Below are 26,452 nucleotides of genomic sequence, written 5' to 3' on the forward strand. Positions count from 1 at the left end.
ATCAGTCGTGTGTGCAGGACAATAAACAAATCATGTATAAATAAGACAGAAAATACAATAGGCGCTCCATTCCTGAAGAATCTAGAAACTGAGAAGTTAGAAACCTTCTAGGAAAGGTTTGTGAACAGTGCGGGTGCTGGAAAAAGGACAGATGGAGAGGTAAGGAGGAGCTAGATCATGGCGAGTCTTGGGTTTTAGTATTTTATTCTAGGGGCAAAAGAAATTCCTTGTTTGGTTTTAAACAAGTAAGTGTTGTTACACAATTATCCTCTTTAAAAGACAACTCTAGTTCTGTGCATGACTAAAAGGGGTTTGAGGAGAATAGAAGTGGAAATAGCAGTTTAGGAGGCAATTGCATTATTCACTATGCCTGTTTTACCCCCCAACATTTTAACAATTGGGAAATTGAGATCGAGAGAGTTCAAAGTTCTACCCAAAGGTCACAAAACTAGGTAAAGGCAGTTATAAAGAACTAGAAGCAAAATAACCTTGATGCTTTAAATTCATTACATTCTTAACAACTCCAACTCCCTTTCTGTTACAGAGCTTCACACCACTGGCATTTTTTATTGATCTGAAACTTCATCTTTGTGGACAATATCACACTGCCGTTTCCCTTCCCTTTTTATATTTACAATAAAATCTTTGGGGTTTTTTTCTCTGAGCCCTAACATTATAAAATGGGAAAAACAGATTAAAGAGGGAAAGTTTTACAAAGAGCATTGTAGATTCTACTAGTGGACAAATAAACTAAAGTTCTCACTGTGGAATGTGTTTATTTGCACAGAGAGCAGTGAGCATTTGCTCATGGAACATTTTGCTTTTCCAAAGAAACTCTGATGAAATATATATATATGATATATATCTATGTCTATATATAAAGAGATTATTCTAACATTCTATTATTTTAATAGCAATCATGTTATTATGAAAGATAAGAAGTCCCAAGATCTGCAGTCTAAAGACCAGGAAAGCCTATGATACAAGTTCCAATCAAAATGTGATGGCAGGAGACGACTAATGTTCTAGCTAGAGAGTCGTCAGGAGGAGAGAGAGTTAACTTCTCTTCCTTGCTCTTTTCTTCTGTTCAGGCCTCCACTGGATTGGATGATGAGAGACCAAATTGGGAAAGGCAATGTGCTTTATTTAGTTTACCAATTTACATTTTCTTCTCATACAGAAACACCTCCACAGGCATAGCCAGAAAAATGTTTAGCCAAATTTCTGAGCACCAAGTTAAGTTGACACATTAAAATTAATCAACACACCTCTGCTCCTCACCTGTGAAAAAACTCACCTCAAAACACTTAATGCATGCAAAATATTGAGATGTGTTTTTCCAGCTCAAGCATTCAATACATACTCACTATGGTGATGAAGCACCCCAGGTTTTGTGAGGAGTATGAAACTAGAAAAGTTTGAAATTGTTAGCATCCTCATTATTAAACAATTTGTATTGGGATTAAAAATGAATGATTATGAGAGGAAGCTTTTAATATATATCAAAACTATCCCTACCATATAAGTTGTGCTATTTGTATTAAAGGGCTTCATGATGACATATCAACAAAATATAAATCATTTCATCATACATTTCAACATTTTCAAGAGCTAACCAAATCTACAGTCTCTGCACTCAAATTTGATAAAGATCTTGCTAATGCGGATTGGAACACTGTTGAGCAAGCAATTAAACTACAAAACCCATATGCAGTAAGTGATATCTGTTGTTTAAATTTATCCTTCAAAAAGATGTGATTGTCCTCAAATAAGTACAAATGTCATAAATAAAAATTGACCATTTAAGACATGTAGTTGCTAGAAAAGCTGTATGGGTAACTCATTTTGCCATAATAGCAAGGAGAGGATCTTAAGGAATTTTGTGATCACTGTGGGGCAAAGCAGAAGTGACAACACCTTTGAATATATAGAAAACATATTTTGTAAATTCAAAAGTAAGCATAGTGTCTGGGAACACCTCTAAAAGATAGCATAAAAAGAGGAGAGTGAGTCTTAGAAACTGTGACTCCTGTTTGACCAGATTGAGAGATGCCTTATTCTTTTTCAACATTTGTTTAGGCTATTGTACATGCAACTTGTTAGACTAGCTTGAAGTTAATATTATTTGTTAATAAAATATAGAATTCCAAGACAATGTCATAAGTATAAATGTGGGTGAGATATCACCTGCTTCTATGCTATATCTTAGAATTTCTGAATGAGACTTTTTATTCATTTAAGAGTACATGTGTAATTTACCAGGCAGTCATGGTTGCAAAAAGAAGAAATAATGAAATTGTTCTGGGATTTTCTCAATGCCATTGTTGCTGTGTTCATCTCCTATGTCATATTCAGTTTCCAGTGCAGAGATTTTCTGCATCACACAATATAAAGGGCCAACTTCTAGGAGTATGGATGCAAGATAATTGGTCCCTGTGAAATAGGATTCACTGAAATTCATTTCATATCTCCTAAACATTGTTTAAGGTTCCTTATGGGGACTTAGAGACAAGCCTTCTGCCTATAGTAATGCAGCCAGGATTTCTGGATGAGACAAGGATTGAGAGTTTTCTTTCTAGTAGCACCCAATAATTATAACTTCCAACAACTCCCAATACATGACCATGGCTTTTTGCTGGTGTGGTTGCATCCCAACCACAGACATTAAAAATAGGGATTGATATACATCTGAAAAGGCAGGAGTCTATATATCTGAATCATATACAGTATTATGAACCAATCTTACCTTAATTTAAAAAATGATTTTAAAATTCTGTAAAAATAAAATATTTCTAGAAACTGAAATAGCTATATAAATTTCCAGACTCTACCCAGGAGATTCTGATGTAGATACTGGGGAGTGTACAGGAATCTGTATTTTTAATCATTACTCAGCTGATTCTAATGCAGAGTCAGTGTTGAGGCACTTAGGTGCTTGACTTGTTTTGAAGGCAGATGATTGAATACCACATTCTTCTCTTTGTGATGTAGACATAGGGATCTTATAGCATTGCAAATTGAACATTGATCTTGGACTTAGGAAATCTGGACTTATAATAGGTAGTTTTGAGTCTTGAGCAAATCTTTTCTTTTTCTCTAAATTTCAGTTTTTCTCATCTGTGAAATTTGGTTACCCATATTCCCAGTTCTTAGTAACATGTTCACTTTCTAGTCTACTTTAAGAGATTAAAGAGTGTCAAACTTTAGCTGCAGTGGAATTTTTAAACGTTTTTGTAAAACTGGAGATTGCTACCCTACTTCCAGTTTTCTGACTCTGTATGTCAAGGGCCGATCTGAGAACATGCACTTCTAACAAGTCCCGCAATGCTGATGCGGTGGCAGGTATCACACTTTCAGATCCACTGGTTTGAAGTGCGATCATATGTCTGACAGCTTTTGTAAACTGTCAATGATGCCATGTAAAGATAAAAATATGATGTGTCTCTTTCTCCCCCAAACTGCCAATTATTTTATATCTCAACAACTGTGCCAAATGATGAGACTCATCTGAACATTTTTCTGTGTCTAACAGATTTTCTATACTTTATCACACTGAACTGTTACGTGAATTGCGTTAGGTTAATGCTAAACATTATGTTAACATTCATGTGCTATTTTTTGTTTCTGATTCGTGTTTTACTTAGTTGAGCCAAGAGGCAATAACAGAACATCCAAAGGTGAAGTGTCCTGATTGTAACAAGGAAATCGATCATACCCTTAACGTTGAAGCCACACAGCTGGCGAGCAGGCGTCTCTTGTCAGCACAAGTAGTTAGTACCATATTTTCCTATTTTAAAATTATTTTTAAGTGTAAAATTACACTGAAGACATCTTTTATGTGCACCTGGGGTAGCTTAATAGGTTGATCACAAAGGCAAAGCAAAGTTTGACATTGTCTTAGAGCCCACTTAACTACAAAGAAAAAGAAAAGAAAAAAAAAGAAATTCTCTCAAGTTAAATAAATTTTTTTTTATTATGAGGAATTGGGAATTTCAGCAGTCCCAACAGCAGGAATTACAACTGAACTTGATCTTCAGATGTGTTAAGTGATAAGTTCCATGACACAGCCCATCTCTGGATCCAAAACAGTATTTCATTAATTGTTTCTACCAAGTTTGCTAACAATTACATGTAGATAGTATGCTTTCATATGAAATCTTGAGCCTGAGCTTTCTCATCTATAAACCACAGATTAGATACTTTTCTCATAAAGTTATGAGAATTAAATATATAGTACAGAGAGTTCTCAGTAGTACAGAGAGCTCAATAAGCAGCAGTGATTTTTGGAGACCAACCATTCTCTAAACACTTCCTATACTTTGGTGTAAATGACCATTTTAGAATTTATCTTCGCTAGTATCTAACTGCTTTGCCATTTGTGTTACTAAACTTTCATGAGTTACATATCATTTTCAATTTTCTTATTTTCCTCATAGTGTTTATCTTTGAGAATATCAACTTTATTATTTTTGAAGGTATTTTAATCTCATTATTTTATAAGTATTTTAGTGATGTTTAAAAAGGGGAATGCTAATCTATTGAATTCCTATAATTGTGGACAAATAGTCTTTGATCCCTCATTCTCAAAGTTAGCTCTATCTCTTCCTAGTATCTATCCTAGTATCTATCTCTAGTATCTTCCTAGTATCTATCTCTTCTCAAAGTTAGCTCTATCTCTTCCTAAAAACACAACCATGTTTAATCTCCATAAAGGATTGTGCAGACAGAATGTTTTCTCTATAATGCAGGACTCCTTAGTTTATCAGACCTTTCCATTTAGGAAGTTGGTCTTACAGTGATTCTCAGCAGAGTTCAACACACTAAGGCAGAGGCCTTGTCAGTTTCCCCAGCATCAAACATAGTGCCTGAAGCAGAGTGGGCTCTCAATATATGGAGAATAAATGTGTGACTGTATTCTTCATAGTAACTGCAGTTCACTCAATGCTTATAATAGACTGGAGACAACAGTTTTGTTCTCAAAATATTTGGAAATAAAATTAAATAATAATGTAACTCAGAATCCTGTGGGATTTCTCAGAACTTCTAATACTCTAAAATGCATTATAAACTTTTGTGATGGGGATATTTCAATCCTATTTGAATTTTTTAAATGGGCATACACTTTGCAGTAAGTCCCACACTTATTTGGCCACAGAAATCCATTAATTTCTGGTAACCTAACTAACAACTAGCAGAATCCTAGTTTTCTGCAGAATCAGTTTGATTCTACCCAAATCTTTATGTTCTCTAATCTCTAGGTCTGAACTACGTAGAAGGACTCCCTTTGTAAAGAGACTAGGTTATTTGGGGATTTCAATGTCTTTCCCACAGATTATTTTCCCAAAGACTTGACTCGACATTTCTTTTAGGCAAGTTACCACAGACAATACAAGAATGAGACTCTGTCTCAGAAAGCTGTTCAGATGCTGATAGGTGCAGCAAGAAGCTGTAGTGAAAGGACAGGAAAGTAAGTATATTGTCAAGAGAAAACTTTCATTCTAAGCCACTGCATGTAGGAAATTGTGCAGCATGTAGGAAATTGTGCAAGTGCGTTTTCTTGCTTTGATCCAGTAAATTGGTATCACCTAGTACTATGTGTACCCATCACTGTCTGCTCTGCACTCCACCATCCTGACAAATAACATACTTGCTGTTTCTCAAATTTGCTCTACTCACTAACACCTCGGTGCATTTGAACAAGTTGTTCCTTTTGACTGAAACACTCCTCTTTCTTTTTTTTTAACCCCCAAAGCTGTGCTGTGATAAACTGCTCTTTCTTTTAGGCTATTCACATACCACACTAAGGTATTCCACACTAAGGTAGAGACTTTCTCAACTTCCCCCCTCCCACTTCACCCCGGTAGCATCTTCCCAAGGCATGTCTCTTTTAATCTTCAGAGGACACGTGTGATGATTTCCTTTGATGTAAGTCTCCAGAGTAGGCATTGAGCTCCTCATAATTAATGTATTAAGGACTCCCTTAGAATGTCTCTGTGGAGCGATGAAAGATAAATAATTAAGCAGAGAAATGGCTAAACTGCAATGCATTTGCAACAATATCCACCTAAAACTCAGACCACACTTTTGCTATGAAGGCCACCAAACATCCCCATTCAAGTGATCTTAAGCTCATTTCTAGGTCCTTCTTGGGCCTATTCCTATAGTCCATCATCTCACCCCAGACTTTGGTGTGCACACCCCAGAACCTAAGAGACGTGCCAGTCTGTTGTTCACCCATATGCACTGGCTTTTGGTACCACAAAAGGGATGAAGAGGGATAAAGCTGTGAGGGCAGGCATGGGGGGAGAAGCAGCCAGACTCTGGAGCATGTTCTCACTGCAGTAGGAGTTCAAAGTTTCAAAAAGTCTGTTTCTATTTCAATCCCTGGAAAACTTGTATTTAGTACTTGCTTCTTCGTTGGGCAGCCTTGGAGTTGATTTTGCTGTTTGCTGATTATTCTTAACCTCTTGTATTGAGGTGTACTATAGTAAGAAAACAAGTCTAAGGAAAGCGTGGGGTGTTGGGACAGGAACACCAGGACCATCACTAAGGACCTATGTCATTGACTAGGAAATACTTTGGTTTTTTAATTAATTTATTAATTTATTATTTTTATATATATATATTTACATCAACTAGGGAATACTTTGAATAGAGAACTTAGATTTATTGAGTGATGTGCCAGGCACAGATTTAAATATTTTCCTTATATCACCAAAGTAATGTCATAAAGATTCTGTTGAATACATGCTATTATCATTTTCATTTTTGCATGAAGGAAAGCGAGGCATGAAGAGAAAAATAATTTACCTAAGGCCATTTTTGCCCAAGGTAAAAATAATTTACCCAAATTTAACTAATAAATTATAGAGATCAGTTTAAAAACTAAGCTGCCTTACTGTAGTTAAAGAGATCATACTGTTTTCCTAAGTCAAGCTAAACTATGGATGTGTTAATATAAATATGAATTGAGGATCTGAATTACTTAGCAATTTGCACTATAAAATACCACACACTGACATCAGGAATTTTAGGATTTATGATAACTTGTGAAATGATCAGCTCTTACTTAAATATTAATTCCTTCAGGAGGTTTCCCAAATCCCAAAGAGTACACTAAATCCCTCATTTTGTGTCAGTAGTGCTCATATTTATCTCCACAGCAACTCTAGGTGTACTTTCCCAGTAATTAAGTAAGCATAATAGGTGTTCAACATTTTTTTTAATTTGGAATCAATCAAATCATATAAACATATGTGATTTTCAATATAATTTACACATTATACTGAATTACAGAGAACTGAGTGACTTCTTTGTTTCAAATTATGTCAGTATCCCTGTGGCAGAATAATTGCCCAGATTTCAGTGAAAACATTACCAATAGGAAAGAAAGTTCCACCTTTGAATTTAAGTTACCAGTGCCCTTCCGTTAAGCCAGTTTAAGTTAAAGCCCCAAATGTAAGGACCGAGTCCTATCTTCCTTCTGATGAAGACATGAAGATATTTGATCAGCAGCAGTTAAGTTCCTGGGAACCAAAGGAAATAGCTATGTAAGAGCAAATCACAGCACATAATGCTGAATTGTCTCAATAGAAAAGCCAGCAGAAACCTATGAACCACTTGATACAAGTGCTGCCGAAATGTCTTTTGGAGTTTGGTGACCCCTGACTTTTCCAATTATTTTAACTCTTTCTCTACCACATGTATCTTTCCTATAAATTCTCACTTGCCCAGGAGATAAAATAAATGCAAGGATGTGTGAGATGGGCTAGATGCTTCATAAGTATTTTCTCATTTAATCATCTCAGGCTGGCATGGAAATGTGTATCTTCATTTTAAAAAGCGAACAGGTTATAAGGCAGTTTGTCCATGGCCACCCCAAACAATGTGGGATCCAATGTGAAAACCCAGATGTCTTGAATCTCATGTATTTGAACCATGGTTTGTTTTCTCTCTGAATCTTGAACTCTCTACTGTCTTAAAGCATGTATCTCCTGCTTTATATTTTGTCTAATGATTGAGCCCCACAATGTAACTTTATAATTTAATATCTATTTGTAGCCACAATTTCATTACTTGGATCATGCCTATGAAAGTATTTTAAATCCAGCTATCACTGAACAAAACATTCTTCCTGCTTTCTGACAATGCTGCATTAAGTTTATCCCCAAGATTTTAAAGTTCTCTTCTTTTGCTCTTTAGATGTTTGTGTCCTGACACAATAAAGAGTTATTCTGAGGGCAACAAATTTCTTAACTTTACTAGAAAATTAATACTCAATTGGGTATATAATACTAAAAAAGAAAAAGGGGTCCCATCAAGGTAAGTGCTTTTGAACAAACCTTACTAGAAATATTATGTTCATTTGTAATTTCCTATGTATGTATTCTAAAATTTATATCCTAAATACTTTGTAAAGTATTTTGAGCTATTATAAAATTAAATTACTTATATATATACAAAAAGTTACTTAAAATTAAACTTGTTTTATTATTGAAAAAAATTTCACATATCATGAATAAACATCAATGATTTTTAAGTGTACTATTTTAATGTTATTTTATTCTGTCACAATATTGGACAATCATAACCTCTATCAAATTTCAGTTTCGTTGCCCCAAAGGTAAGCATAGTACCATTAAGCAGTTATTCTCCATTCTCCCTTCTCCCCGACTCCTGAGTTGCATGAATCTGCTTTCTGTATATGATTTTACTATTCTGAGTATTTGATATAAATGAAACCATATAATATGTAACCTTTTCTTTCTGACTTCTTTCAGTCAGTATATTGTTTTCATCTACATTGTAGCATATAACAGTAGCATATAAAGTTTGTCTTCTTTTTAGCATGTACCAATAGTCTATTCCTTTTTATGACTAAATAATAGTCAATTTTATAGTTATACCATATATACAATTATCAAATGAAAAAGAGAGTAAGAGAATGGGAAAGGTATTGCAAAATAATCAGAAAACAACAAATGGTAATAGCAAATTCATAACTATTAATAATTAAACTAAATGTGAGTAGACTAAATTTTCTAATCATAGCACATAAAGTGGCTGAATGGATAATACATAACCTAACTATATAATCATAGAAGAGACTCACCTCAATATTAAGACAATACAGACTGAAAGTGAAGGAATAGAAAAAAATATTCATTGCAAATGGAAACTGAAAGAAAGCTGGGATACCATTATATAATGATAAAGGGATCATTCCAAAAAGAACACATAACCTTTGTAATTATTTATGCATCCAACATAGGAGAACCTAAATATATAAACATTAAGTGACCTAAAGGGAGAGAATAGACAATACCACAATGCTAGTAGGAGATCTCAGTATCCTAGTTTCAGTAATGGATAGATCATTCAGGCAGAAAATCAGTAATGAAGCATTGGATTTAAACAATATTAGAGTGGATTTAATACATTTACAGAACATTCTATCTAAGACCACTGAATATACATTCTTCTCAAGTGCATATGGAACATTCTCTAGACCTGATCATATATTAGACCTCAAAACAAGTTTTAATTAACTTAAGAATTTTGAATTCATATCAAACATGTTTTCTAACCACATAGTATTAAGCTAAAAAAAATTATAGAACAAAACTAAAATTCACAAGTATATAGATGTTAAGCAACATGCTACTGAACAATTAATAAGTTAAAGAAAAAATAAAAATGGAAATAAAAAAACTTCTCCACCAAAAGAAAATGGAAACATAACATCCAACTTATGGAATTCAGCTACTTTAAATACTTCAAGGACCTACAATAAGAAACCACAACAAAATGTTAGCAAACCAAATTTAATATGTTAAAAGGATGGTACATCATGGTCATGTGGGTCAGGAATATAATAGTGATTCATTATTCACAAAATGAAGGATAAAAATCATATGATTATCTCAATAGATGTTAAAAGGCATTTGCTGGTCTTATAAAATTGATATGGGCATATTCTCTTATTTTTTTTAGGAAGTGTTTGAGAAAGAGTTATTAATTCGTTTTTAAATAGATGGTAGGAGTCACCAGTAAAGTCATCTGGTCCTGGACTTCTATTAGAGGTTTTGATTGCTACCTCAATTTCTTCATTAGTAATTGGCCTATTGAGATTTTCCATTTTTTTCATGATTCAAGGTTGGTAGATTGTATGTTCTAAGATGCAGTTTGATCTGGTTTGAGCTGGTTTGAAGCATTAGAACTGGATGAAACTGATTTGAGTCAGTTTGAACTGCTGGAACCAATTTGAACTGATTGAAACTGGTTTGATCGGCTTTGAGCTGGTTGGAACCAGCTTGAGTAGGTTTGAGCCAGTTAGAAATGGTTTGATCTGGTTTGAGATAGTTTAGTTTGGTTTGAACTAGTTGGAACTGGAATGATTTGTTTGAAATCAGTTTGAGCTACACTTTCATATGTCTGTCATACCACAATAATATGAAAAAAAAAAGAAAAGAAAAATGGAGGGCCTCCCCTGGTGGCGCAGGTGGTTGAGCTCAGCGCTGTGAAGCTGTCTGCAGCCTCTGCAGCGCCGGTTGGATCTCCCGCCGGCTGGCGAGGGTCCCACATGGTGTGGCAGACCTCTCCTGTCTTGCCTGCTGCTCCCCTCAGCAGTGTATTTCGTCAGTCTGCCTGTTCTGTTCCCCACTCTGTCTCTGGTGAATCCTCTCACCCTCCCACGCATCTGGCCTGTACCCCAGTTCTTGTATAAATAAATAAATAAATCTTAAAAAAACAAAAGAAAAATGGAAAGGAATAAGTTGGGAAAAAAAGAAAAGCAATCTTGAGAAATGACTGGGATGGGCAGGGGTGGTATTGCAGTGATATTTGTAACAGGGCTAACACTCATTACTCCCTCATTACTCCCTCACACAGGCACTGCCTGAGGTCCTGGATGGTCCTGGAAATGTGATAACAGGATCATATGTTTCTATATTCATAATTTCATCTTTTATTAAGTAAGACCCCAATGTTAAAAAGGATCAGAACCTGCATTACCTAGAAATCCTGGAGAATGGGGAGTGATCCAGTACTTACCCATTTTCAATTGGTAGTTGATTAATTATTTTATTTAGGTTTTAACGATAGTACATTATGCTAGTTGAATATTTTAAAAAATTAAAATTATCCTTTCATACACAATTGTACTGTCTAGCATAGTTGGTATAGAATTGAAACTACTCTTCAAGGCATGTTTATTATTTTAGATAATACCACCACACATAGTGGGATTCATTCCAGAATTTATTCCAGGAAAGATGCTCATGACACAATATTAAAAGGGGAGAAAAAAAGTCTACAGAACATGTCTGATATAACTCCTTTTATATTTATAGATAAGGATTATATAAGCAAAATTATTGGAGCAGTATTCAAACTGTTATTAGTAGTTTTCGCTGAAAAGTAAAATAATTGGAAAGTGGGAGGAGTCCTTTTGTTTTATTTTTTAGTATTTCCAGTTCAAATTGCCCTTGTCTTATGGTTCAAAGCATTTGTATTAAAAGTAAGAATATATACAAGGTTGGTGAAAAAGAAGAAAACTGTCCTCAAAACGTTTAGCCTATGAGGAAATTGAAAGGACATCTGAGGTAGGATGCCATAATGTACCAGGGGTAGTGATGACTACCAGAAGTAAATTGGATTCTGTAATTATTGCTAATTAGAACAGAACAGTTCTAATTAGATAATTAGAACAGAACTATATAATGAAAATAATTCAGCGTAGTTCTTTCATCAAATAAAACCTTTTTTTTTACAGATACTACTTTCTTCGTATAAGCCATAAAATAGTATTTACTGATGAATTTGAGTATGCCGGATACCTTGTGATATTAATGAATCTATTTCCTATTACAATTATGTGGCTATCCATGTTAAATAAAATGTATGAATATGAATTGAAATATTCTAACTACATTTTTCTTTCATATTATATTTTGGAGATCCTAATTAAGGTAATCTAAAGTGTGTGTGTGTGTGTCTGTCTGTCTGTGTGTCTTGAGTGTTTTCATGTTAAGTATCTAACGGGCATTTCCTACCTTCATTTTAACACTAGTTACAGTTTTCTAAGAGAGAGTATGAAATTCTCCATCACTCATTAAACAAAAGAACTTTAATTTTCAATGTTTTTTTAAAAAAATCCATACTTTAAGGATTTATTACATAAATTTTAATATGGTGTGTGTCAAGGCAACCCAGAGTGAATTTCAAAGGTATTGTAAATGTTTTTAAACTTAGCCAGGTGATAAATACATGGATGTTCATTTTATTATTTTTATACTAAATAAAGATGAATAGGTAGATTGATATTCATTTATACTTAAATGAATAATTTGATCTTTTACATTCAGTATACAGGTAGTTGCTAAATGATGGAAATGAACTCCCACAAACTGATAATTATTATGTCATGCATCAACTAGCTATAATATAAAGTATTTTTTAACCAGATTTAAATAGAAGAATTAGATCTGCTATAGGATGGGACAAAAATAATGAACCGCAACTCTTTACTGGGAAGTTAAAAATCCATGTTATTTGGTGGGGTGGGGAAGTCATATCTAATCACAATGTGTATGATAAATTCTGATTGCGTTGGAAAGACTGTAGGAGATTTCATAGAATTTAGAGGAGATGTAGCAATTAGGGTTAGGAATTGTAATAGAGTTAAGGTAAGAGTGAAGATTCCCAAAAACCATTTAAGAGAAAGAGCTCTGAGCTGGGATTCAATAGGTCTTGCCTCCAGTTATATGTCTCAGATTAATGGTCAGCTTGCAAGTTTTGTCTTTCTCCTGATCCTTTGTTTGGTTTCTATATTTCTTTTTTAATGAACAGATTGCAGCAATGAGGAAGGAATATTTTTTACATGCTTGGAACCTATTTGAATTAGTAATTACATTAATTGGCATTATAGATGTAATACTTTCAGAGGCAACTTTCTTTCATTATGCTTTTGACTATTATCAAGCAGCACTCTTTATGAAAATTGTTCAAATATTTCGTGTATTGCGCATTTTGAAGGTAAAGAACTATTACATTATGCAATTTCAAATTTCTTCTGATTGTCTTATGAAATATGAATGAAAATCAGTTTACTAGTTTTGTGGTTTCCACTTTCCATTAGCCTGATATTTATATTTTAAACTTTAGTTACCTTTTAAAAATAAGTTTGGTTTTTGTTTTGTTTTGTTTTAAAGATTTATTTTTATTTATTTATTTTATTTATTTATGCAAGCACTGGGTACAGTCAGAAGCGTGGGAGGGTGACAGAATTCACTGAGCCAGAGCGGGGAGCAGAGTAGGCAGAAGGACCGAAGTACACTGCTGAGGGGAGCAGTGTACCTCCGGTGGCCAGGGAGCAGCCGGGGATTGAACAGGCACTGCAGAGGCTGCGGGCAGCTTCACAACCCAGCGCTCAACCGCTGCGCCACTGGGGAGGCCCTTAAAAATAAGTTTTATACTACAAATATCCAAGTTGTATTAGAATTCACTTAGCACATAAAAGAATTTATTGCCACTTTTCCTTTGAATTGAGACCACATGAAAAATTCCACATTACTATGAGCGCAAAATTAGCTCCGAAGCAATCTTCATTCTTACAGGTACCTGTGATAAAATATAAAAACCAACAAAACAACCATGTAAACCATTCATAATGACAAAACAAGCATAATACATTCACACAGACCAAAAAATACACATTAGGTATTATATAATTTCATATTGTTATAGAATCAAAGAATCAAAATGACCCCAGTTGTGTAATACATCTTTCTATAACAAGTGATATATGTAGTTATTTATATTCTATATGATTACTTAAATGACATGAAACTCACTCCATCCCAAGGCATATGAAATACACACACACACACACTGACCCCCCTTCTACCTCCTTCTCTGTTCACACACAAACAAAATATATACCCATAAGCACTCTAGGAGATATAAAGCCAAACAAGACATAGTTCATCAAGTGATAAGGCCAACAGATTAGAATATTTACTTTTAGATCTTTCTCACATGTGCTTAAAAAATTCTTATGCTACTGAGAGGTATAAAGCAACCAGGTCTAAAAGTATATGATTAATAGCGTATTCTTTTTCAGTATTATATAAGGCTGCCACTAATGCTAGTATACAATTTCACCCGAGGAAGGCAATTTCAGTGTATTCCAGGGACCAGTTAATACTTTCTGGTACAAGGACATACGGAATCTATCAAATATTTTACATGAAGAAACTGGCGAACCGCCTAAGAGAAGTTTGCTTGTTCAAAGGAAACTCTGAACCCTTACGCCAAATGGTCGGACCTTAGAATATGAAGACTTACTAGATTTAGTCTCTGCCCCCAGAGAGCTTAACGAAGAAGGGCAAAGACAAGTAATCTGGATATCCCAAGGTCATATAGGAGAGTAGGTGCAAAGCAGTAGTGTGCAAAGACAGCTAGTGGAATAGAAAAGACTTCCTTTTTTTTAAGGTGACACTTGAAATGAATATTGTGGAATGAATATAAGTTCTTTGAGGATTCAGGGCAGGTGGTTAGAAGACAGAGTATGGAGCTCGCAGAGCAGAGGTAGGGAGCGTGGGGAACAGCCAAGTCTGCTGAAGCTTGGAAAGTACACAATGATAACAGAAAACCAGGAGACTTAACACTCTCAGAAAAGAAATAATGAGAAGTTAACTGTAGAGCCAAACAAGGAGCATAGAGGATGAAGAATTCTAACTCAAAGGAACATCTAATGTGAAGTTTAGTAGAGATTTAATGAGTAAAAAGGGCAATACCTTATAGATAGTTACTTTATGGCCTAAATCCAAAAGAATAAACCCATCATTTACTACTAATTTAAACCAGATGAAAACTGCATCCATTCTCCAAAGGAAGCTAAGTAAAGAATAAAGTCATCATTTTACATAAGTGCCTGACATTATAAGCTACAAGGAATTCACTCTAACCATGAATTTATAAGTATACCATGGATAAAATAACTAAAAGCCTTGACAGGTTACCACAATTACTACTGAGAGCATGTCATTTCTTTTTATTATACATTTCAGCTAAACTAATTAGCATGTAAACAACTAATATTTGTACTATATATATATTAAACAGTAATCCTGGTTGTTTTTTTTTTCAGCTTGTAACACCAAAGATCCTGAAATTAATAGATAAAAAGATGAGTCATCAGTTGTCCCTTAAGTATGCTATACTAAAAGGATATGTCCAAGGTGAATCAGACATAATGACAATAATTGATAAGATTGAAAGCTCTAAACAGGTTAAAAAGGTGAGGAAAATTTTAAATACTAAGGAAAGGTTTACACTCCCACCCCTCACCATGGGTGAGGACCCATGGTGTCCCTTCTGCGTATTTAAGTGTGGGATCTTTGACTCTCCGTTTGCTAAGTAACTTCTGCAAAAACTTAAACCCGTCTACATTTAGGTTTCTCAAATATCTCCTTGCTGAAAATATCTGCGCCACATTAACAGGTTAGAGGCACTTGGAAAGCACCTTTCAGCCCTGTGATCACGAAACCTGCATGTCTGGTTAATTCCTTCCCAATGCAAGTTGTAGGCACCGTCATGTTGCAGAAGCATGAAAGAGGAAGTACGGGAGGAGGGTGAGAATGATGGCAGTGTTGAGCTAACAGAGCTTCCTCCCGATTCCCAAAGGCTCCTTCTGTTTCTTTCTGAAAATCACGGATTTTGCCATGGTAAATAGCAAAAGAAATAAAAGACAGGGCTCTAGCAGATGGAAAGAAGTAACAGTAGCCCTTCTAAAGAGAAACCCTGTCTGCCTCATTACATAAATGAGAATAATGAAGAGAGATTACATTTTTAGACCCAGACACAAAGGTAGGTCCCATGTTCTAGATATCTTTTTTTTTTAATTGAGGAAGAGTAACACAAGTTGATCAGATATGTGGAATGAAATGATTACCTTTCAAGGCAATTTAGAACATCTGGATGCCCTATATTATATGTTCAAAGTTTAGTAGCTGAGAAAATTGAGCGTTTCATATAAACACAAAAAAACAGTATCTTTCTTCTCTTCACCACCTGTAACTTTAAAGTTATTATCCAGAATTTTGTTACCTTTTCTAATGACTCATACTTACACTGAAATTTGAGGGTACACAGTAGAAAGTACAAAAGGATTTGAATCACCAAGATGCTGTTCAGTTTTAGTTCTCATTTCTCTTCTCGCACAGCTTATCCAAACCTCCTACCTCACTGAAGGTTGAAAACTGAACTTATGTCCCAAATTTGAAGACCTCCATAAATTTGAATGGAAAAACACTTGCCGTGCCTTCGTTTTTAGGTTCCATAGAATCCTAAAGAGAGTTACTTTAAGGGAAAACACATGGCTCGCTTTGCAGGCTTCTCAAATTGGCCTAGGTAGTGCGACTTCTTATCCTCTCCTCCATTCTGCTGGAGCAAAAGAGATTTCATTGCACAAAATTTAATTCCAATCTCTGAAATCTAATCTCTAATCTCTCTTCTCCATCATATTTTTCTTTAAAGTTAATAATTTAGGTTAAAAATCCATCAATTGCTAATGTAAAGATGTTTTAATCAATTTGTTTTCCAGCAGGAATAACACTTCTTTTGTTCCATAGATGTTATTAGGGAGAGTAAAAAAGAATACAGGACATGCTATGAAAGAACTAGGTAGGTGCCTCTTACTTTAAAGGTTCAGTCCAAGCATCTCTTATAATCACTACCTTAGAGAAGTAATAGTTAATATAACTAAATGATCTTCGAGGAAACCTACTTATGACTAGTAATAAAGTGACTACCTTCAATAATCAACATTATTGTGTCTTTGGCTGGAGCGGAGGGTTGTGATATTACCTCTCCACACTTGTTCTCTCTGCTTTATACCAAATGAAGGCCTTTTAATGTCTGTTTCAAAGATACACCCTAGCAATTCATGGTTACCACATAATTATTTTCTGCCAACCCACGAGTGCAAATACCTCCCTGAGAAACACAAGGAAGGAAGTTATTTCTTCCCTCCATTTGCCATAGAGCTACCATCTGAGGTTTCATAATGAGTTGACATGAGAACAGTCTCAAATCTTTGTGATGACTGCAGGGAGGCTCACTACCAATACCTGGCAACAACCAAGTCTCAGGTCATGCTCCTAACTCAGGAAAGATCCTGGGAGTGGGACAGACATACCCCTATAGTACAGTGTGCATGTATCAGAGGAAGAAAGGTGTTTGCTAGCAGACAGTGGGCAGCAAAGGGTACAACAAGCCTGAGAATGAGGCCTGGGTTGAGAGATCTTCTATGGCCAGACAAGAGGTGGTGACCAAGGGAAAATCTAAATGTAGACTAAGTGGATCATATTTTCATGGGCATCCAGGAATCCAGGCCAGACAGGCAAAAGTTCATAGATAATGAGTCATCTAGAAGCGCACACTGGGTGAGTGGACAATGACCTAGCCTGAGAGAGAGGCTTAATATGAAGCCAGATGAAAGCACATAGTCTATAGTCAAAAATCCTGATTTAAACAGCATAGAAAAGAGGGTCCAGAATTCCAGACCTACAACTCAGAAGCATCTCTAGGTCCTGGGTCCAGTGCAGGTGAATCCATACGATATTTACCTTGAACTGGGGCTGTCTATCTTTCCTGGGCTTAGGCACAGGTACGTGCTGGTGACAAGAAAACACACACTGGTGAATTACAATGGATTGCAGAGGCCATAGTAGGATACATGCATTTCCCTGCGTTGAGGGTTGAGCTCCATAAATTAGAGCAGCAGTATTAGCTTGTTGCATGCATGAAATATTTAAACAATGTTCTTATTTCATATGAAAATACTTTGTTATTTTTCAGGCTACTTGGAGTATGATCACCCAGAAATTGCTATCACTATGAAAACAAAGGAGCAGATTCATTTCATGCTCAATTTAGCTAGACAAATTGTTAAGGTTTTCAGGCTAAAAGGAATTCTTCATAAAGTCGAAGGGGCTGAAATCGATAAGGTAAGGCAGACTGTTTTTCGAAGCAAATTTTTACTTGGCAAATAGTCATTCATGACCTTCAAACCTGCTTTTGGCTCTTTCCAGTATGGCCGCACATGAGATATGGATATCTAACTTAAAATAATTGCCTAAAGAAGTGTTTCACGACCAATTTGAAGGAAGGAGCTTAAATTGCTCCTCCTCTGTGTGCAAAGCACTGGTGATTGTATTGCATTTGTTTATAAGGAGGTGCATTTTTGATAACTTGAAGGGATATAGTATATTTTAGAGAATTCTCATCGCTATTTTCTAAGAAGAAAGATGGGCAGGTAAAAATTTTTAACCCACAATAAAAAGTTACACATTTCATAAAGTCCTGATGAATTTTGGATGTGGGAGCTGACTTAAATATTCTTAAGTGTGGATCTAAGTATATCTACCCCACAGATATACCCCTTCAGTTCAGGAATTTTTATTTTTGCAATAGCCTTGCTCATGTTCCAAGTGTTGCTAGAAAAATCCCCTTTAAAGCCAGAGCCTTATTTCATTCAGTGTGGGTGACTCCTGTATTATTTTTTGGGACAGGGCCCTTTAGATGAGTGATTTTCTTTCTGTATGTGTTACATGTTTCTTGCATTAAGTAAAGAGGAATGTATATATTAAACAAATAAAATACAAATAAAGGAAAGTACGTGCTAGAAAGAGCTTCCTTACCACAGCTGCAGTGGCCAACTTCTCTTTTTGTTCTTACCATAGTGAGGAACCATCTCCTGTTATGATCTGCCCCCACAACAGAGTACTATGACTCTATTACTTCTCCTGAATCTATTACTTATCCTGGGCTAGTAGTTATCAATATATTTCTGGGAATTATCTCTGACACTGATAAAATTTTCCCATCAATACTATGTTTATAAAGAAACAGTCAACATAGGGTAAACATTAATTATAATTTTATATCTCTGAATTATTTAAATGATATCATGGCTTGTAATAAGATATAGAGGAACACAAATCAATCTAAGTATAAAATTTATTCTCAAATTTGAGAACAGAATAAGAAAAAAACATAAATATACTATGCTTGTAATTATATACACAAATCTTGTTAACATAATAGCTAATTGAAACTGGAAGTATATTAAAAACTTAATGTACTATAAGTGAAAAAGTTTTACCTCCAAAAATAGCTATACAAGACACTTAAGAGATCAACGAAGGAAAAACATTTGATGAAATTTAAATCTAATTCAGAATGCTCAGAAAAGATCTTACAAGGCTAATAAGGAAAGTCCCATCGATAATTAGATAAAAATGTCTATTAAAAATATGAATTGTATTAGTTGGCAAAACATTTAGAAATATTCCCTTTATTTGTTGACTTGAATTTAAAGTCCTAGGAAATTAACTTAAAGGCATAAGATTAATAGGATAATTCACTGCTGTGTCTAAAACAACAAAATTCTTTCCCAACTAAAGATAGGAATCATATCTAGAAGAGACCATAAGGGAGGTTTCCAGGGTATAGTAGATGTTTCATATCTTAATCTGGATGTGGGTTACACAGGTATTTTCACATTGTGAATGTTCTTTGAGTGGACACTTAAGATTTGTTGCTTATCTGCTATATTCAGTTAAATGGTTAACTTTTAAAATCTCGCCCATAACTTCAGAATAATGATAGCACAGAAAAAAGTTTCCAGAGGATAATAGGTTTCCATAAGATTTCCATAAAGTTTATCGTAAGATAATAAAAATTCTAGAAGAGCAAGAAAAAGAAATAATACAAAGTGATAAATATCTGGTGAGCACCAGTTTCATTCATCTCTTTTCTCAAATCTTGTGTTTTATTGATAGTTGATAATGATCAAAAAGAGAGATATACTTAATTTTCAGTCTACTATCGAACCTCTTTCTGCTGATGAAGTCTTATACCATGTTCCATGGCTGGATAAAGACAAACATCTTATACACTTCATTCTGGTAATATTTCTATTTCCTAGTAATGCCATTTCTAATTTACCAACATATGACCTTTTAAAAATAAAGATTAGGGCCTCCCCGGTGGCGCAGCTGTTGAGCGCTGGGTTGCGAAGCTGCCTGCAGCCTCTGCGGCGCCAGATCGATCCCTGGCAGCTCCCCGGCCACCAAAGGCGGGTCCCGCATGGCGCGCAGACCTCTCCTGCCTCCCGCTGCTCCCCTCAGCAGTGTACTTCGGTCCTTCTGCCTGCTCTGCTCCCCGCTATGGCTCTGGTGAATTCTCTCACCCTCCCGCGCTTCTGACTGTACCCAGTGCTTGTATACATAAATAAATCTTAAAAAAAAAAAAAAATTAAAAAAAAATAAAAATAAAGATTAAATTGTAATACTTTCCAGTTTAAAATTCTTTAAGTGTCTTTTATTGCGAATAGATTCAATCAAAATCCCTTTGAATGACACTCAAAATCTTTCCACAGCCTTCCTCTCGCCCACCCCTCCATCTTTATCTCCTGTTAATCACTCATCATATACCCACACTCCATTTATACTGAACCCCTAAGTGTGCCCTAATCACTTTACACTGCTTTCTAATTCCATTCTCCTGTGAGTGCTATTTACTTTCCTTGAAGGTCCTTTGTTTTCACATGTTTTTCAACCCCTCCTGCTTATTATTTTCTCTGGAAACATACCCACCCAAAGATACTCAAGAAAATGAGCTTTGGGGTTAAACACCCCACCAGTAGACTTCCATCAATCATCATGAGTCTGTAAGACCAAAGATTTCACCATTGTATCCATTTTATATATATATATATATATAATATATATATATATATATGTAATATACACACACACACACACACACACTCACACACCTTTATTATAGCATGATATTACATTACAATAATCTTTAAAACTCTTTCCTAAAAAAAAATACTATTTGTCTAAATCATGCATCTTTTGAATACTCAGTCCCTGGCACTGGGTATATTGCATAATAGGTGCTCAATAGGTATTTATGGAATAAACAAGTAAATGAGTATAACTTGTATTTATACAATTCTTTTTCTATATCTACTTGGCGCCCTAAAATCAATTATATTTTCAACCTGCTGTTTAGAACATGAGTATGTATGAGATATACATGTGCCATTAACCTGCATCTGTCCTAGTTATTTTTCATCTAGATGAGATAGTTTCATGTTTTCATTCTGTTCTAGTATTGGGGCATAGGAAGAAATTTCCCCCACCTCGTCTTGGTTCTTCTAAGATTGGACAAATGAACATCAGACAGATTAGTATGAGAAAAACCCAAAATTTAATAATATATGTATGATATTTATTTGGAGAGCTTTTATTTTTGTAAAAATCTCAAGAATAATGGGGCAGACCAGGGATACCTACGTTGTGTTAAGCGACCTAGGGCATCAAGGAGAGAAAAGGGAGAGATTTCACATGACAAACAAGTTTGTTACTCTGAGAATAAAGATGAACTTCTCAGACAGAGAAGAAACATTCACTAATGAACCTACAACTGGAGGACCCCCCCCCAACTACATTCTTATAGGTCATAAAAAGGAGACAATTGCTTCTTCAACTAGGAAAAGAGTCAGAAGCTAAGGACTTGATCTCTTCTTTGACTAGCAAAAGGTGAAGGACATAGATAAGGACAGAAGCTTATCCCCAGCCTCAGAGGATTCCATAGATTTTAGCTCAAAATATTCTTCATGTCAGAGCAAGGCACCTTCAAGGGATGCCTTGTGTTCTGGAAATCACAGGGTGATCTGATTTATGCACCTTTAATAGATTAAATGATTTGTGTCCTCATCAGAAATTGTGTCTATCCATGAGTACCCACCTCTCTTTGCTATTCATAATCCCATTTTCTCTTATAAATTTATTATTAACACCTCAGATCTTACAATTACAATAAAAATATAAAAACTTTATTAAAATGTGAGCTTCATCCTCCCCAACTACTAAATAGTTGTTTTAGGTTTGTGTCTAATTACTAAAATATTGTTTTAGGTTTGTGTCTCATATATTTGATAATATTTCTTAGAAAGAAGCCAGAGTTATAACATTTGATTGTGGAAATGATATATTTAAAGAAGGTGATGAGCCCCAAGGAATTTATGTAATTGTTTCAGGAATGGTAAAGGTAAGGAAGAGTTTCTTTTAAATGCATTTGTGAGCATTAGTTAAAAACTTTGTAGAATTGAGAATGAATAGCTTTCCATGTTAAGAACTGTAGTGATGGTTTTTTTAGAATGGCAGCTACTATCCAAGCAACAATCTTCTGTTTCAGACACAATGTTTAACACTATCCATCAATTTCCCATAGATGACGAGAAACTATTAAAGGATGGATCCTTGATATGGAAATTAAGTAAATTGTTACATTTATCTGAGTTGGTCATTTAGCCTTTCTAAAGCAAGTATAGATAGACTGAATAGGACAAATGGGAAAGATGAGAGTATTTAAGTATGTATTATTTCTAAATCACTGCTAATTTAATACATTTGCTTTAAAAGGTGCAAATAATAAGTATCCTCAAACAATATATATATATGTATGTATGTATGTATGTATGTATGTATGTATGTATGTATGTATATGTATATCTATTACTACCAAAGGGGAAAAGTCATAAATCAGGTTGTTTTGTTACAGGGCAGCCCCGATATAAAACGGGTTGCCTGACTGTGGTTCCTCACACGCGCGCTTAAAAGGGACTTAATCCTCTGCTGCAGGCACACACGAAAGGTTAATAGAAGATGTATTCACAAGGGAAGGGGAAATGAGGAAATGTACAACTCAGGGAGAAAAGTGGGAGACAAAGTTTTAAATGCGTCCTACCCGATCCGCTGATCTGGAATCCCAAATGGCACTCTGAGAGCTGGCCGCGAGCCAGGAGCTGTGAGCCGTGAAGCCAGGAGGTGCGCGAGAGAGCAACCCCAAGGCCCATGTGTCTGGTTTTTAAACCAAACCTGGCTGCTTAACTCCACCCTCAGGTCCCAGCCACCTTTCCTTTGGTGGTGATGGGATTTGTCTTTCCCAATGTCTTGATGGCTTTAGTCTGGAGTGGGGGTGGGGTCCACAAAGCCTGTATGGAATTAGCAAAGGACATGTCCTTTCCCCCTAACAGTTTTAGTAGATTAACTATGTATTTTTCTCTCTTTGTTCCTGAACAGCTTGAAAGATCAAAACCACGTGTGGGAATTGAAAAAGTACTCTGGGAGTCAGAGGAAAAAGATGATCAGCTAACTTACATAGATTACCTGATCAGTGGGGAAATAATAGGAGAGTTAAACTGCTTAACTAAAGAAACCATGAAATATTCTGCCATCTGCAAAACTGTAGTGGAGGTCAGAAAGTATCATCTGTTATATTTTGTTTGCTATCTAGTATCAAATATAAGGTTATGCCTGTGCTTTGTATGTATTTACAGTCTAGTGACACTTTTTTAAAAACTAGAAATAGTATGGGAACTTGTTACAGAATGATACTTATCCTGAGTACAATGTTCTAGCTAAAAGCTTGCAAAATTTAATCTACCATAGAGAAAGAAGAATTTAAGCAGAAAAACCTGTTATATGAGGTCTTTCATGAAGAAATCGGGTGGAATATGTTAACTATCAAAATCACAAATTAGGGGTAAGGAAGAAGACGATCGAAGATCTACTAACACGAAGGTTGAGCAAAGTAGATAGTAGTTTCCCTAGACGTAACTTAGGACAAAAGCCTCCAAGCAACAGGTGCTCCACTGGCCTAATTTGAACGTTAAAGAAAAATAATGGCAGACACTTGAACTCCATATATAAAAATCCATAAGCGATAACAATGCCAACTTTTTAAATATCCAATGAGGACATTAGAATATCAACCTATTACTCTGAAAATGGAGTTTTTAAAAGAAAAAGAAGTAAACATACATCCTGTTTTTCTTCAGTCTCCTCTCCAGCTTCTTTCCCTCCCTGCTCAGCTCCACCCTTCCTTGGGTGAGGCAGGCAGGGAACCTGGGACCTCCCCTTTTCCTGGGGACCACCCTCTTACAACACCACCTAAAACAGTCTTAGTATGACTAAAATTGGGACAATAGGGCGTCATGTACCTCATCTGAAAATGCAGCAAACTATTAGCGCTCCACAAAGTCTTCCCGCACAATACAGAAAACCTGAAGCATCCCACATCCAGCAAGTTTAGAGAAAATGCAGAAAGGAGAGAAAATGACACTAGGAGGGGGAAATTAAATAAATCCAGAATATGGGAAGTTCTACACATATAATCTGTTTTCCTTTTTTTTCCCCCAACAAATCAATAACATATAAAGGGGGAGGGGAGAAGAAAGAGAGCAGTGCTAATGAAATGATGATGCCTGAAATTTGCATTAAAATACTCTACCTTCTTTCTAGCCATGACAGAGTTACTGGTAGCAAACTACTATAGCACCTACCATATAACAATCATAAAAATTGACAAAACACATGGAGCAAATGTTTTCAGCATTTTTGGAAAACAGGTGGCATAAGTCTGGGAATCTTAAGAGAAAAGAGATAAGATAAGCCCCAATCTACGCTGATCCTCTGAGCCGACAAGGGAGAGATCAGAAGTTACGGCATTCTAGCTGCAGATATGCCCTTAGAGTTCCAGCCTGGAGCCCCTAGAAAAAGTGGTTGCACAGAAGAAGATCTAAGGACTCTGTCTGATGGTTTTCTACAAGTCCTTGGTTAAGAGCTAGGCTGCATACGCCCTGGTTGAGACAGAACTAAACTTACCAGAACAGAGATATTAGAGGTATTAATCCCTGGTATTAGAGTACGAAGGTTAGGGGTAGTTAAGGTTCTGCCTGACAGGAAAAGCGATTCCTCAGGCATGCAGATGAATAGTTCCTGGGGGTAAACATCATGACCTAAAGTGACATCTGCTTTAGAGCTAGCCTAACAGCATCTCAGTTCAATCCCAGACAAGGTCTACAGGTGGAGACAGAATTTGGTGGTTAAGTTCCACCAAGATACATGGTCTCAAGAAAATAAAGTTCAGCTTAAATTCTAGGTGAATCTGTTACAGGGCAGGGAGGGCATCCCAGACCCCGCAAACCTGCCTGCTCTAAATAGGTTCTGCCATCTGCTGCATCAACGCAAAACAAATGAGACTTTGGTGGGAAGGAACTTTAATACAATTAGTGAACAATACAGAAAGGACAAAGAATATGGTTTCTAAATCAAGCACCCAAAGTCACCCATCCCCTCGTGGGTAAAAGTCCACCCAAGGAGAATTGGCCCAGAGCAAGGCCCCAAAGCCTGCCACAAGTTTTAAGCATCTTCCAGTGGGGACTCACAGAAAAGGATCAGAAACAACCAGACAAGTCTAGAAGGAAAAGAGCAAAATCAAAATCAAGACAAAAACTGCCATTGTCACCTCCCCCCGGGTCTCTCACCCACATCTGTGTCAACCAGTCCATGACCAAAAGGCAAGCAGTTTCTTCACGTGTCTCTAGGCTCCATGTGCCTCCTCCAGGTCTCCTCCTGCTCTCCATCCTGCTTCCTCAGTCTACTCTGCAGCTTCTTCTCTCCCTCCTCTGCTCCACACTCCCTTGGGTGGGGCAGTAAACCTGGAACCTCCCCTTTTCCTGGGGACCACCCTGTTACAATTAGAGAGTGAAAGAAGTGCCTACTACCATAAAAATATTACAATATTTAGGAGATGGAAATAGAAGCTGGAATCTCTACAAGGCATCATCAGCAATTAGAATGAGTAAGCAAGCAAAGACACATGAAATTTGTGACAAATAGTGTGAAGAGGATGGGGGAGGGGAAGGGAGCAAAGACTAGAAGACGATATTGAGTTTGCTCAGAAAATGGATTAGGCAGACAAAGGCACTAAATCTATTACTAAGAATAGATTTTTTAAAAAATTAAAGAGCAATATAGTCAAAGGAAATTATAGTCTTAATGAGAAGAGATGGGAAATATAAGCATAATATGGAAATCTAGAAAGTCTGATGTAAATTTTAGAAGAGAATAGATTGGAGGTGGCAGTACAGAAAGAGTCAGGAAACCGGAAACAAGATAAAAGAAATAATAATGTCTGAAAAAGAAAGAGAACAGTATTTTTCAAATGTATAGACTCATCTGCTGGTATAATGTATGTATAATAGAATTTGCAGGAGGAGAAGAAATGTTTTCCGGGAAATTTAAACAAATGGAGAAATATATTCATGGATTTCAAGCCATAATGTTATTGAATTGTCTGTTATTCCCAAATTGAGCTATATAGATCTCAATTAAAATTTCCAGGACTTTTTCTTATAGAAATTTACAAACCACTTTTAGAATTTATATGAAAATTTAAAGAACCTAGAATAGGCAAAATAAATTTGATTAAAGATAACATTAGATCACCTGATTTAAAGATATTGCAAATCTATTACAATCAAGATTATGTGGTATTGGATTAAGGATAAAACAATATGGAAAAA

At 35.7% G+C, this 26,452-nt stretch overlaps 1 protein-coding gene across 2 annotated transcripts in view; it reads left to right on the forward strand.

Annotated features, from left to right (window-relative positions):
* SLC9C1 (solute carrier family 9 member C1) overlaps positions 1–26,452 on the forward strand; it is a 72,722-nt gene that overhangs the window by 33,388 nt on the left and 12,882 nt on the right. For both annotated transcript variants that reach the window (XM_037525565.2, XM_037525567.2), the window contains 12 exons: positions 1,547–1,713; positions 3,645–3,770; positions 5,370–5,467; positions 8,203–8,322; positions 11,774–11,969; positions 12,850–13,035; positions 15,152–15,301; positions 16,635–16,686; positions 17,863–18,011; positions 19,848–19,973; positions 22,033–22,131; positions 23,166–23,339. In XM_037525565.2, the coding sequence (XP_037381462.1) occupies positions 1,547–1,713; positions 3,645–3,770; positions 5,370–5,467; positions 8,203–8,322; positions 11,774–11,969; positions 12,850–13,035; positions 15,152–15,301; positions 16,635–16,686; positions 17,863–18,011; positions 19,848–19,973; positions 22,033–22,131; positions 23,166–23,339 (1,643 nt within the window). The remainder of the gene's footprint in view (positions 1–1,546; positions 1,714–3,644; positions 3,771–5,369; positions 5,468–8,202; positions 8,323–11,773; positions 11,970–12,849; positions 13,036–15,151; positions 15,302–16,634; positions 16,687–17,862; positions 18,012–19,847; positions 19,974–22,032; positions 22,132–23,165; positions 23,340–26,452) is intronic.

The sequence above is a fragment of the Talpa occidentalis genome, unplaced genomic scaffold (genome assembly GCF_014898055.3).
Source record: "Talpa occidentalis isolate TD23 unplaced genomic scaffold, MPIMG_talOcc4v2.1 talOcc4.4, whole genome shotgun sequence".
In the NCBI taxonomy this organism is placed as follows: domain Eukaryota; kingdom Metazoa; phylum Chordata; class Mammalia; order Eulipotyphla; family Talpidae; genus Talpa; species Talpa occidentalis.